Source organism: Molossus molossus, unplaced genomic scaffold (assembly GCF_014108415.1).
Source record: "Molossus molossus isolate mMolMol1 unplaced genomic scaffold, mMolMol1.p scaffold_m16_p_12, whole genome shotgun sequence".
Taxonomy (NCBI): Eukaryota; Metazoa; Chordata; class Mammalia; order Chiroptera; family Molossidae; genus Molossus; species Molossus molossus.
Genome location: NW_023425347.1, coordinates 83262862 through 83277832, shown reverse-complemented (window position 1 = coordinate 83277832; position 14971 = coordinate 83262862). Strand labels below are relative to the sequence as shown.

Below are 14971 nucleotides of genomic sequence, written 5' to 3'. Positions count from 1 at the left end.
CCTTTCATGTTGATGTCTCGCTCTCTCTACCTCTCTCTCCTTCCTACTCTGTCTGAACAAAAAATGGAAAAATGTCCTCAGGTGAGGACAAAACAAACAAAAATCAGTTTGACACCCCATCCCTATTCCAGTGCTCTTCCTCTCCTATCCCTGCCCCCTCACAAAACAAAAACAAAACAAGCAGAAAGAAATAGGCACAAAGAAAGAAAGGGCTGTCCTGGGGCACTATATTAGAGAAAAAACTTAAAGCACAAACTCAGATTCCAAAGTTCTGTATTTTTCAAAATAAAGATCACACATTGTTTAGAGACAATCTACACAAGAGTTACAAAAAATAGTTGCCCAGGCATAAGCATACACAGGTTTGTTAATTATACACATATGGTTACAAGTGTGCTTGCAAAAAAGTTCATTGGAAATATACACAAGGCTCTGGAAATGTACACCGTGTAGTGTTACAATTCTATATTCAAACAAGGAAATTTGACAGTATGTTACATTCACTTACAAGTAGACAAAATGCAAAATACAGTTCATCTTCTGTACAAAAAGGAAGGGCAGTTCACACTTTACAAGGTGGGAGGGGCTCTGATTTTAAGGAAAGCTGGGGCAGGGCTGAACTCTGCACGTCCTTGACTGTCACAAAATAAGTAAAACATTACTGTTTAGGATTAAAAAAACACTACTGTGAACTGAATCATCTTGAATAACAGTTAGAAAGGATCTCGCTACAGTCTGACTAGATGACAAATAAAACCAAGCTATTTTTTTTCTTTTTAAACATATAACTAGGCTGTATAAAGAACATTTATTCCTTCAAAAGAAAAATTTACTTCTGGTTGAAATTACAATTTACAATATACAACACTATATGCTACGACCATAAAAGGTGTGAATATACACTGAATGCACAGGGCTGGCTAATTCTCTTTTCTTACCAAAAAACGTGTTTATGTTGATTCAAACTTCTCCACATTTACATTACAGGTATACAAATGTACAATTGTACAATCAAAAGTATGTTCGACTACTAGGGTACATTATAGATACAGATTAGACATCAAAACAAGAAAATACTACAAATTTGTATATATGCAAAGTCTACACCAAGTATACACTATATATTTATAGAAGCAAGACCAAAAGCAGAGTTGGATTTTTTTTTCTCATGCTAAATAATCAAGATTTTGCCTTTCAATGTTAAAAGAAAAAAATCCAACAGGCAGTAAACAATTACACCCGCCCGGCCTTGAAAGACATTCTGGGAGCTCATGTCTCCTACCACAAAACAGACTACACCATCTTCTTCAGCATAATAGTCTCCAAAAAGGCAATTTTTAGAAGTTTCATAAACTTAATGTCATAAAATGAAGCTTTAGCAACTCTGAAACAATTTTCATTTTATATATATATATATGTATATGTATATATATATATAATAAACTGTGTTAAATGCCAGTTTGAGGTCATTTAACTAAAATTCAAACTTCTCAGGTTTTTTTGTTTGTTTTTGTTTTTTACTAAAATGAGGAGGTGGGGAAGAGCTATTTGCAAAACTTGCCAGCAAGGCAAATGAGTTAAAAACCTTTTTTCTTTTTTTTTTTTTTTTTTTAACTTTTTTTTGTTAAACCAACCACCCTGAAAGTTTCCACACATGGAATATAGATACAACATTGAACAAAATATGTGGCCTCCCATGTACATTGGTCACCTATGTACAAGTATCCTATACACCAGTAAAACAACAGGGCAATTCGTCAATTAAAAAAAATAATTAGTACATGTTATGCGTAATAAAATTAAATTTACAAAGGCTTTTCCACTTGTGGATTTGATTCCTTTTTTGGAGAGGGTAGCAATCCTGGCACAACCATCCACCCATTTCAGATTCTATACTAGAGTATTTCTGGTTGCTGGCTGGATTCACCAGTGGGCCAGTGAGGTCAGTGGGAATGCGGGACAGGGGAGACACTGCCTCAGATAATACCATTAGGGGGGCCACAGATAGGCCCTAAGTCAACTCCATTCTTCATGTAGTACTTCTCCAGCTTGGCCAGAATGTGCTTGCCATAGGTGTACTTGCGAAGAGTTGCGATGTGAGGCCGGATCTGGGGAGGAAGCACAGTTTGTGTCACTCTGGCCTGAAAACAGAGCTGGGGGCCCCCAGTGTGCTCCCAGGGCGGCGAGCACACAGACACAGCACCACACTTCTAAAGCTACACTGACCCTCGGAGGAGAGGAGCTCCCACCCTGAGCGCTGAGGCAGGGCATGAGGGTTCTGGAAACCGAAGGGCCACGGACCACGCCCAGGACAGGAAGTGGAGAAGGCACATCCTGACTGACAATCGACTGTCCACCTCCCGCTGCAGAGCCTCCCGCAGGCACATCTCAGCCCTTCTGGCACCTCGGCTCTCCTGAGAAGGGATTTTCAGGGCACCATGGACCCTAAGCTCACCACCTGACCCTGTCCTCCAGCTCACAGAGGATCAAAGAAAGCTACTACTGACTGTAAAAATGACTCACATGTGCCAGGCTTATTCACTTAAGCTTCCTAAGGGAGGTAAGATGATCTATTTTACTGATGAAAAAGATGGAGGCCCGGTGGTGAAGTCCCTCTCCAAAGTCAAACAACTAGTATGGGGAACACAGGTGTTTGAGGCTGACAGTCCACTCCTCCAGCACGTCCGCTCCGCTCCCCCGCACTGTGCTCTCACGGCACTGCCCACTGCACCCGCCTCATCCTCCCACTCTCCTCGCCCCGGGCAGACCCAGAGTCCTGTGTGCACCCGACAGCCAGACAGGTGCTGCGTGTCTGCAACCCCTTTCCTCTCTGAGCTCAGGGGGTTCCCACGTCCATCAGCCACAGCATTAGCCCTGTGTTCACAGCTGCTGCTTGACCACCCACCGCACTTGACCTGCCTTCTCAAACGCCCTGGGCAAGCTCTCCAGATGGAGAGCCCCATGTGTCCTCAAAGCCAGGAAGGGTCAAGTAGCTCTGGAAACCACTTCTACACCCCACACCCGGCACAGGCCCATATTACCAATGACATTCTCACCTAGAAGCCCAGGAGAGAAATTATTAATAAATCCCTAACTTGCATTCTGAGCTGTGTAACCCAAACACCTGACCTAAACTCATCTGTTAAAAACAAGAAGTGAGAATACTACTTTCACTTGGGTAGCAGTAGGACTGCGTGCATGGCTACCGTCACTACACTGGAAAGTCAACGCCCGTGCTTTCGGCAGAGCTCCCTGGGGCTGGCTGGCTGATGAGCCCAGCCACTTAACCTTTACACCTCTCCTTTCCAGGACAGAAAAATAACCGCCCACAGGTACACACGTGTGTAATATTGTGGAACTCCATTTGTACCTGATTTAATGGGAGGTGAAGAGTAATCACCTGCTCCACTCCCAATGTTTCCTCTTGAACTGCAAACTCTGATTTTTAGATTCTTGAGACTCTTCCTCATCTCTCAACTCCCTCGACCAACCAACTGCTAAGCCCCATCCTATCCAATTCTCTTCAATCCCAAAGCCACCATCTCTTAACTTTTTCTTCTTGAGAAAATTCCATTTTTATTTGGCTTGTTAACTAATTTCTTCTAGACCTTGGATAGATGGCTCAGATTCAATGTACATGGTAGCGCTTGCGCTCTTTACTTCTTTTAGAGTATTCTGAACGATTCTCACGTTGAAGTGTCAGCACACCACCTACACCGCACTTACTACGCAGGGCTCGCACCCTGAACGCAAAGCCTCTGCTCCGTGTCCCGACTGCCCCTCCCAGAGCTGCAGAGTGCTTGAGGGAGGACTTTGACAACTCCGGGGGAGCTCAGATATCCAGAAAACTTTTATACCTGTTCGTCTGGATTTGACTGGCACCTGGCTGAACTATTTCAACAGCCTCCCATCCAGCCTCCGCGTGGCCACCCTGCTGCCCACCTCCACGGCACTCACGAGCCAGGACAAGGGCCTGAAACGTACACGTGCCTCTGGCACCACAGTCCTGCCCTAATGAACTTGCTCTACTACTTCAAATACATTGTCTTGTCTCCTGCTTCCAAACCTTCACAAACCAAGTTCCCTGAGACTGCAAAGGTACCCAGGTCTTTACTCAAATGTCACTCTCTTGGGGAACCTTCTCTGTGCCCCCACATTAGAAGAGGCACCCTGCCAACATTCTGGCACAGCCCTCCCCAGGATTTCCCAGCATCACTGTGACTGTGTGGACATAACACAGCCGTACTCACAGGGACAGCAGCCCTGCTGAGAGAGGACTGGCTACAGAGTACGTGAGCTTGATGAGCGTTTGTTGGGTGAGTGACTAGACAAGCTTTAAACTTCAGCCTATATCCTACATTCCCTCTGCCTTCACCAGCCTCTGACCCACACATCTACAAGTCTCACAACATAAGGACTTGGGAATCCCCCAGCCTTCAACTGCCATTGCCAACACCAATGTGCTGTTTTGTTCTGCTCTGCTTTGAACTGGAGGTGGTAAGTGCCTCGTCTGGCTCAGAACTCGAGTCCATAACAAAGTTTCTCATCACCAAACTTTGTTCTCAGTGAGGGCAAGTGGCTCATCACTGCCAGACCAAGGCCTTCCCCTCCACTGAGAAGGGCTGAGTGAGTTCAGAACCCAAAGGCTGAGCGTCCAGGTCACAAGTACCCTAAGGCTCACAGCACAAACACAGCTGCAGCATGCTTGCCTAGGGGGTTCTTTGGCCTCCTGGGCCCTGTGGTGTCTGTGGGGCTGGCTGGACCTGCTCTGTGACTGTTCCTGAATCCGTGGGCCTCGGCGGTGCTTATGGGTCAGCTCACACTCACAGTGCCCAACACTTCAGATTTCTGCCCCTTTTCTCCTGACTCCTCTGTAGCCTGGACTTCTGCTCCTGCACAGCCTCCCTTCGAAGACTCGGGGCACGTGCTCTCACCACTGCTTTCCCTCGCTCTTCCCCACACTGTGCTCTGTGGCCAGGGGTCAGTCGTAGTCATCTCTGTGCTGGTGTCTGGCACAGAGTGGGCATCAGGTCAATGTGCCAGGCCAGCTACTGCACTGGGCAGGTGCCCATTCGGTAAATGGTGGTGGGTGAATGAGCAAGAAAGGAGAAAGAAAAGGAAATGAGGCAAGCAGGTTTTGTTGGACTGAGACGCTGGTCTCCTAGGAGCAAATGGATAAAAGCATGGCCTAAAGATCAGGGAGGAAACTCCCTCTCAAGGGCTTCTCATAACAGTGAATTACCAATAAAAGAGGGGTGGCAAACATGGGACAATGGCCACTCCAGATAAAAGGAAAAAGGAACACAGCATGAGACACAGTCCAGTGACAAATTCTGCAAAAAGAAGCAAGACGTCCACCTTCCTCTGCATTTCAGAAGTATGCAGAACCCAAGGCCTTCCGCCTTTTCTCTGAGATCTGTCCAACCTGGCCTACCTTATGCATGACTATCTTCCGCTGGGCTGGCTCTGCCACATCAATCATCTTCTGGACCACGTAGTTGGCATACTGGTCCTTCATCATGGTGTATAAGGCACTGTGGGGACCGTCATTCATGGTGCAGACCTCATCGATAAGCACAGCACGCTCCGTGCGGGAGGCATGGGTGACACACTTCTCCACAACATTACTGTAATCAGACAAATCCAGGAACAAGTCTTAGAAAAGGGGACCCAATGCTTGTCAGCCCTGACCTCAGGATCAGCAGCAAGAGATCTTAACACTTCTGGAAGATTAATTCATCCACTATTTGGCTCTGAGACTCTCCACCTTTGCCATCTGTGGCTTCCAATGTGAACCATGGCCAAGACCAGGTCTTGGAGGATAACAGACCCAACCCTCTAGTAACAAACCCAAGTAAGTGAAGGGACTTAACCACAAGGTTCACAAGACTGGTTAATAGCTGAACTGGTTAATGAAAATAATTTAAACATGAATCAAAATCTATCTGCACTTCTGTGGGTTTTGAGGCCAGAAACAAGTCTTTCTTGTGTCTGTATACCTAGTGCCAAGCACAGAGTTCGGCACTTAAAGAGAGGTTCTACAAACATACTGAGTGAGGAAATAGGTCAAATCTGGTGAGCTAACCTATCAAGTCTAACGAAGACAATAGCCTCTTCCATCTGATACAGCGATACAGAAAAACTGCCCCCCACTTTCCTTCTGTAGTACTATGCAGCTCTAGCATGAGCTGAAGACATGGCAACTTGGAAGTAAATCTCCTAATAGCCACTGGCTTCTCCCTTAGCAGAAAAGGGAGTTAAGATACTACTGGGCTGGTTCAGAGGGCATGAAGCCAGCCACAATCTCCAAATGTTCAGACAAAGCATTCCACACTTTTCACGACTGCTTGGCTGGGTGGGTATATCTTTATCCACTCCACCAGACCCACTTTCCCACAAAGTGGTGAGGATTAGAACACAACTTTCTGCTAAATGGGTTGGAGGCAGGACACTCATTCTTCTGGGTGGAGGACTCAATGCTCAGCACTATCTTTGAAGAAAGCTGGCGGGCCAATCAGCTACCACTGTGGGATCCCACTTGGCCAAAGACTTCCACCTTAACACATGATTGATATCGTTTCAGTCTTTAAAGTTTATTCTAGTATTTCCAAAATTGTGGTTCCCAGCCCATTTGTGGGGATAAAATCAATTTAGTGATTTGTGACCAGCTTTATTTTAAAAACTGAAACAGAATAGTATCAGACCAATCACAGGTAACACAGCTTCAGTTACGCGTGTGTGCACTCCCGTGCCTGTGTGTGCAAAGTCAGTGAAAAATTTACTCGTATTCTGAGTCACCACCAAAAATGTCAGAAAGTCACTTACCTGTTTGTTGGTTTATTCCTATTGATTCATTCTCACTTTTAATGGCTTTTTCTTCTGCTATCTCTAATTTGCTCTTAAGGCCATATAGCAAACTTTTATTTCAGCTGATATGTTTTTCTATTCTGGAATTTCCATTTTGTTCCTTTTATAATAAAGCTTCTAGTTCTCTACCAACATTTCTTATACTTTAATTCACTACCACCATATCTCCCTCTACATCACTGAGTGTAACTAAAATAGCTACTTTATAATCTTCCTCTGCTAACTCCAACATCTGGGTGGCATGGCAGTGGTTCCACCCACCCCTCCACCCGGTCCCCATTTTCTATTTTTCTGTTGAGTATAGGTCACATGCCCTGGCCAGTTTGGCTCAGCAGTTAGAGTGTTGGCCTGTGGTCCAGAGAGTACAGGTCACAATTTCCTATTATCTAGACATGAAAAATGATACTGTGGAAACTGAGCTTTGTTATGTTCCTCCAAAGAATATTATCCCTCCAACTCCTTCTCCCATGCAGCAGGCAGCAGGTAACATCTCAGTTCATTTCTTTAGCCTTAGTTGGACTGCGGGGAGTGTGTCCCATGCAAATGTGATTTAGGAGTCAACCACACACTTGGGAAATTTAAATATAGGCCTCCCCTCCTCCATGAGGTTCTCTTCTTTTCCAGGATTTCTTCCCTGTCATTTTGTCACTTCTATTGCCATGAATGCCCCAAACTCTGCCTTCTGGGAATACTGGAGATTTTCTTTCCCAACTTAGGAGCCCAGCATGGAGCAGAGACTTGAAAGGGACTACAGGCTAAAAGCCATTGAAAATAGGAAATTTTCTGATTATAGTCAACAATACTATATTATAAACTTCAAAGCTGCTAAGAGACTAGATCATAATGGTTCTCAACACACAAAATAGATAAGTATGTGACATTAAGGTGTTAGCTAACGCAGCTGTAGTTATCATAGTGCAATATATAAATGTACCAAGCCAACAAAACACACTGTACATCTCAAAACTGCACACTGTTATATGGCAATTATATCTCAATACAATTTTTAAAAAAATGTTTAAAGGAGGGAGGGCAATTTCCCCAGTGTAATTACCTTCTTCCAAGTATCAACAGTCCCCCATCCACTCCCCCAATCTACCTGCTCTTGGTCACTCTCTAATACCTTCAGATAATTTTTAGGCATTTATCCCACAATTTATCATTGCTATCTGTAGAAGAGCAGGAACCACGGTAGCTGCTTGGTCATAATCTGACCCCAAGTCTACTGTAATAATTAACACTTATGCTATATCAAAGGGTGAGATATTAAATACAATGAACAAGTCCTGGTCGGTTTGGCTCAGCGGTTAGAACGTCGGCCTGTGGTCCAGAGAGACCTGGGTTTAGTTCCCGCTAAAGGCACGTACCTCGGTTGCAGTTTGTCCCCGGGTCACGCGGGTGGCAGCCACTCGACGTGTCCCTTTCACATTAATGTTTCTCTTTCTCTCTCTCTCTCACTCTCTCTCTCAAGGATATAAAAAAAAAATACAACAAACAAAAAAGTAAACAGGACAGTGACCCAAAGAAGAGACCTAAGGGATTATGACCCTTATTTCCCTGGTCCTGGGGAAAACAAAAACCAAACAAACAAATAAAAAATCCCTGATGTGGTTAGGCTATTGAGACAATGGCTCTATGGGTGCTTTTATTTCTTTTCCGTATTTTCCATGCTATCATGTTACAAGATTTCACAAACTAAAATTAAACCATTAAAGAACATTGAGATTAAATGAGTCACGCCATGCCTTGCAATTTATCCTAACAACCAGAGAAGAAAAATATTCCAAAAATATAAACTACTATATAATGTGTATGGCAGAATATGCAGTCTATTTAAAACACCATACCACTAAGCCACTGGAGAGCCATCAATTTCTTCTCCAACCTCTGCTACTTATACATTTCTTAAGACATCTTTCACAATCTGGGAATAATTAGTACATTTTATTCTTGAGCTGGTATAATATGAAGACTGAAAAAAAGATTCTAAGAACATGGAGCCTATATATAGATACGATACAATGCCTCTTAATTCAGGTGCCAAAGAGAAAACTAGTCAAGAATATTTCACAATTCCAAACAAATAAGTTAATGAAATGTTCAGTTTACCAAAGTACAAAACGTATATTCTTTAGAAACATATTTCGAGATTTCAAAGGGGCTGATTCTAGGGAAATAAGGAGCCCACTACGGGATTTCTTATGTTTTATACTTTGTAGAAGAACAACTTAACTTTTTTAACTATATATGCTTTAAAAAAAATAAACTGCTTTTCAAAAGAATGAAAATTTCTTTCTCTCTAGACCCAAAATACGATTTAATCCTCTCTTCTGGAAAACAGTCTATGTAATTCAAAGCCCGTACCTTGCAAATTTGTGCTGACTCAATACAAGAACATTGCCTCGAATTTCTGCTACAATTTTACTTTTATCCTCAGGACGACCATGTTCCAATACATGTTGGATTACATAATTTCCATATTGATCCTGTTTGAGAAACAACAAAAGAAATAAAATTCATATAAAAATGAGTTCAGTGGATTACCAAAATCCTTACATCTAATCAACAGCTTTTTCTGTGGCACTATGATGGCTTAACCGAATACTAATGAACACGTAAGAATTTTTAAAATAGACAGGTCATGAAAACTTCCCTGCTATCACAAGACAGGAACACATTACTACTAGACAATGGAATATTTTTACATATATTTATGCCCAAAGGTCCTAGTTGGAGTCTTCATAAAATATATACAAAAAAGTAGTAGTTTTCTCATTAAAAAAAAAAGTGTGGGGCTGGATGGGGATAAAGAGATACTTTTCTCAAACAGAAAGGTACCTATGTACAACAAAGAAAAGCTAGAAACAAAGTTTATGTCCAACAAAACAGACAATGCCTAATTAAATAATATTACAAGCATATAAAGAATATAGTCATTCATCTAAAGTGAAAGATAGATACTGCCTGGCCGGTGTGGCTCAGTAGTTAGTTGAGCGTCGACCCATGCACCAGGAGATTGCCGGTTCGATTCCCAGTCAGGGCACAAGCCCAGGTTGTGGGCCAAATCCCCAGGTGGGGCGCATGGAGGAGGCAGCCAATCAATGTTCTCTCTCAATGATGTTTCTATCTCTCTCTCCCTCTCCCTTCCTCTCTCTCAAAAATCAATAAAGAAAATAAATAAATAAAAATAAATAAAGTGAAAGATATTTTGACAGAATAAATGTAAGAAATTCCAGAGGCAAAAATATTTGTTTGTAAGATGTAAAAAAATTAAGCAAGTACAAGTAATCTATTTTTTAAAGTGCCAGTGCCAAATGTATTTGCTTCTGGATGGTAGGATTCTGGATGATTTCCTTTGTTTTGTTGCTACTTTCAAATTCTTCTACAATGAATACTCTATAATGTCACACTTCTCACCAAAACAAACAACAGGTTAACACACGCACAAAAACTGCTTCAGTGTTTTCAGTTTGGGCGTTTTTAAAGTCTCGCAAGCATTTTTAAATAGAAATAAATTCTGGCTTTTAAAAAAATAGCTTCAGTATAAAATACTATGTGGTTTTTTGAAAAATAGCTCAGTATAACATACCTCATGTAGAAAGTAGTAAAATGGTTAGCATGATGTGGGAGAAATTTTTAGTGGTAGATGCAAGAGAAAGTATCAAAGCTAGAAAGAAATCAACTAATCTACTTAGTGTATCTGAACTGATGAATCAAAGACCCAGACAAATTAAATGGCCTGCCCAAGCTGACACAGCTAGTCCAAAGCAGAGCTCTGGCAGGCACATATCTTCACTCCAACGCCAGCCACTATTCAACACCCATATTCACAAAACAATAACCTGGCTGGTGTAAATGATAACTTGCCCAAAAGCTTCAGTGGGCATTTTAAATACATTGACATTAACCTTTACTGGAACGGATACCTGTGCTGAGAAAACACACAAGCTCTGGGCCTGCACGAGCCCACAGGTGTTTGCAGTTACTCTACTGGCAACTCCACTACCTGTACAAGTTGCTCTGTGTGCTGGTGAAGCTCCTCTAAAATAGGGAGTGTCTGGTCAGGGAGGCAGTGCTCCAGGATCCTCTGAATCACTCGGCAGCCATAAGGATGCGTGGACAAGGCAAATACCTAGGGCAGACAAACATAAGTAAGAAAGCCAAAAATGACAACTGCCACTTTCAGTGCTTCAGATTATTAATATAGATTATTTCAATCTTCACAATGACCTTGAGACACAGTCATGGTTATTTTCCACATATAGATGAGAACACTGAAACCCCAAAATGTGCCAACAGTCATACAGACAGTAAATGATAGAGCCAAGATACTATTTCCTAGTTTGAGTCAAAAGCCCAAATTATAAATATGGCATCAAGTTCTCTCTACAAATAACTACTCTAGGAATTCACACATGTACACAAATTCAGAGGTAAAAAGTATTTTTCTAAGAAACCTAGAAAGGAACAGAATTAGTCAAGGTCATGAGAAACACCCCTAGTTAAGAGTCTACCATGGCAAAGGATTGGGGGGGAGGGGGACCCTCAGTTGTGCAGAAAAAGGGCTGGGTTCATATCCCAAGTGCTTTCACACAATCATAAAGTAACATCTTGAACTGAACTGGGCTGTTTTCTAGCAATATGCAAGAGAAGCTCTTTTGTTGGGTCTGGCACAAGATAAGAAACAGGCTTCAGATCCAGACCATCCAATATCAATTTTGCCCTTCCTAAACAAATGACCTGGACCAACTTGCATCTCAGATCTATTATCAAAAATAATGACAACAGCCCTGTCCAATTTGGCTCAGTGGTTAGAGCATTGGCCTGCGGTCCAGAGGGACCCAGGTTCGGTTCCCGCTAAGGGCACGTACCTCGGTTGCAGTTTGTCCCTGGCCCTGGTTGGGTCGTGTGGGTGGCAACCACTTGATATGTCCCTTTCACGTCAATATCTCTCTCTCTCTCTCTCTCTCTCTCTCTCTCTCTCTCTCTCTCTCTCTCTCCCCCTCCCTCCCTCCCATCTATCTGAACAAAAAAAAAAAAAAGGAAGAATGTCCGCGGTTGAGGAAAATAAATAAATAAATAAATAAATGACAGTGATGGTTAAGAACAATAAAAACTGCTAACACTTATTAGATGTTTGCTACATATGCACATACATATGGTTTTATGTACATAATTACATATAAGTTATATGTGCATAACTACATAAACAGTACACTGCATGGGTGTGCTCAAATATAACTTTATAAAAATGCTAGGTATGGACAGTCCGGAACAACTTGACTTGTTTATGTTTCAAATATTTACTTATAATATTGTGGGTTTCTACAGTTTATTCTGTATAGCTGTATAGTATAATGTTGAGTAAGTACACAAGGTTTTTATTTCAAAAATTTTTGTCTAATCCTCTGCTAATGGACATCTGGATTATTTAGGCTTTTCCTACTAGGAGAACAATGAGGCTTTGGACATGTCTAAATATGTCTCATGGTGTACATTTGCAGATATTTCTCCCGGTATACACCTAGGCCAGGAGTGCTACATCACAGAAAATGTGTGTTAATCTTGAAAGATGATATTAAATTATTTTCTAAAAAAAATACTGATATTGGCCCTGGCCAGTTTGGCTCAGCGGTTAGAGCGTCGGCCTGCGGTCCGGAGAGACCTGGGTTCGGTTCCCGCTAAGGGCACATACTTCGGTTGCAGTCTGTCCCCGGCCCTGGTTGGTCGTGCGGGTGGCAGCCACTCGATGTGTCCCTTCACGTCAATGTTTCTCTCTCTCTCTCCCTTCCTCTCTCTCCCTCCCACTCTATCTGTACAAAAATGGAAAAATATCCTCGGGTGAGGATAAAAAAAAAAAATACTGATATTGTGCTAATATCTATTCCTACCAGCAGGGGATCACAGCCCACATGCCTGTCAATACACAGCAACCGATGGGTAGAAAATGGTCTGTCATTTTGGGGCCTTATTTTGTATCTTCCTGATTATTAAAATGGAATTATTTTTTCATATGTCCCCTGGCAATTCGTGTTTCTTCTATCCATGCTTTTGGCCCATTTTTGCATTAATTTATATTGTTCTCTTTGACTATAGGAGTTATTTATATATTCTCATTATCAATTCTTTGGAATTTTCTTCTTGAAAATATTCTCTTCCATTTGGTTACTTAGTCTTTATTTTCTGTTATATATTTAGAAAAATATTAAGATCTTAATTAAATATATGTATGTATATATGATTTTATTGATTTTTTTAAAGAGGGAGGGAGAGAAACATCAATGTGAGAGAGAATCATAGATCGACTATCTCCTGCACGCCCCCTACTGGGGATCAAGCCCAAAACCCAGGCATATGCTCTGACTGGGAACCAAACCAGGACCACCTCTCAGTCCATGGGACCACGCTCAAACCATGGAGCCACACCGGTCAGGCAAGATTAATTTTAGAGTAAAACAATGTACTGGGTTTTTTTTGTTTTGTTTTTTCCCATTAATTCAGAAAATCCCAATAACTCCCTGGGTTAATCTGTAATTTACGTTCCTCTACCATAACTGAGGCAAACCCAAACCTAAACATCTCTAAAATCTCATTTCGATCTAGGCTAGCAGTACACATGACTATACCTAAAAATCTACTTGTTATTTCCCACTTTTTTTTCCCTTTTCTGGAAAAAAACTTCATACACTGAATTAGATATGTTTTACTCCCTTGTCCCACACCTAGCTTAGGAGAGGTACGAAGACTATGGCGAGACGTGTGTGTGTGAGAAAAATTAATAACAATAGTGAATTAAGGGGTAATTCTAGAAAAACCATGGTATAAAGAAAACCCTGTTTGGAAGCTGGTGCTAAGAACATATAGGCTCTTATGACATACAGCTAAAATGGAAAAAGCTATTATCTAGTTGTGCCATCACTTAATACAGTTCAAACCAACCTGATTAACACCCCCAAAATTATGCAGGAAACACCTTATTTTAAACATATATTCATGCATGACCTGAAACGTTAGTTCTGTAAATGAGTTGAATTTTAAAACATTATAAGAACTTTCAAATATTAAGATAAATAGTACTTAACCAAAGGAAAAAAAAATCATTCTTCAAATGAGACTGAACCTTAACAACTCTGATGACTAACTCACCCCAACATGAGCAGCATCTGCAGTAACAATGGAGAAGGATCCATGGACAGTTAAAGGAAGAAAGAGACTTGGGTACACAGAGCTAGGTACTTGACACCACTGAACACAGCTGCTATTTACTGCAGCACTTGAGAACCCTCTATAAATCCTATCCTATTCTTGGCCCACAATGGAAACACCCATCAATTTATTTCCCTTATTTCTTTCCTAAATCACTTACCTGTCCCTTAAATGCATCAATGATAAACTGCAAAGACTGAGGCTGCACACATTCAATGCATTTCTGAACCACGTGATTGCCATTCTGGTCTTTCACACACTTCAGGACGTGGCCATCTAGTTCCCGAACCATCTCATTCTATTGGAGATAAGGAAAGAAAGCACCACCAGAATCACAGCGAGCAAACACCTGGACACTCAATGTTCTCCTTACCAAACACAGAAGCACTGAGCAGGGAGGGGATCCATGATAATGAAAGTGGGACAACTCAGCTGTGGCACTATGGCCATAAAGGATGAATAGGCTTTTCCACATGTTCGCAAACTTCCTGTAACAATAATCAGTCTAAAAAACTATTCTAACTTGCAAAAGATCTCTGAGAGATTAACAATGTGGATTTTCAAATAGAATGGAGTCTATATCAAGTACAACTCATTAGAGAATTTCACATGCAATTCAACATGTTTCTATTATGACAACCTTGTATGTATTATGAATAATGATAGTTGTTAATCTAGAGCTCACAGTAGGCTAGGCACACCTCTAAGTGCTTAAAGTGCTTTGATTCAATGATTCCTCATAAGAATCCTATGGACTGGACACTATTAGAGGTAAGAAAATCAAGACAGACAAATTAAATGACTTGTTAAAATCACACACCTAGACTGCCAAGATGCAAACCAAGCAACATGGCTCCTGTGTGTGGCAAAACAGCATGTGTCAGTAAATCACCTGTCA

At 41.7% G+C, this 14971-nt stretch overlaps 1 protein-coding gene and 1 non-coding gene across 26 annotated transcripts in view; both read right to left on the bottom strand.

Annotated features, from left to right (window-relative positions):
- Positions 1-256: 256 nt before the first annotated feature.
- PUM1 (pumilio RNA binding family member 1) overlaps positions 257-14971 on the bottom strand; it is a 131703-nt gene continuing 116988 nt past the window's right edge. For 16 of the 25 annotated variants that reach the window (XM_036256365.1, XM_036256366.1, XM_036256376.1 and 13 more), the window contains 5 exons: positions 14234-14371; positions 10874-10999; positions 9232-9353; positions 5435-5627; positions 1621-2108 (listed from right to left, as the gene is read on the bottom strand). In XM_036256365.1, the coding sequence (XP_036112258.1) occupies positions 1977-2108; positions 5435-5627; positions 9232-9353; positions 10874-10999; positions 14234-14371 (711 nt within the window). In that variant the 3' untranslated portion in view covers positions 1621-1976. Of the gene's footprint in view, positions 2109-5434; positions 5628-9231; positions 9354-10873; positions 11000-14233; positions 14372-14971 lie in introns of all 25 variants that reach the window. The other 9 variants (XM_036256367.1, XM_036256368.1, XM_036256371.1 and 6 more) reach the window with 7 other exon arrangements.
- LOC118627384 lies at positions 4510-4594 on the bottom strand. The gene has a single exon (XR_004959130.1). It is a non-coding gene; the product is annotated as a small nucleolar RNA SNORD103/SNORD85 (small nucleolar RNA).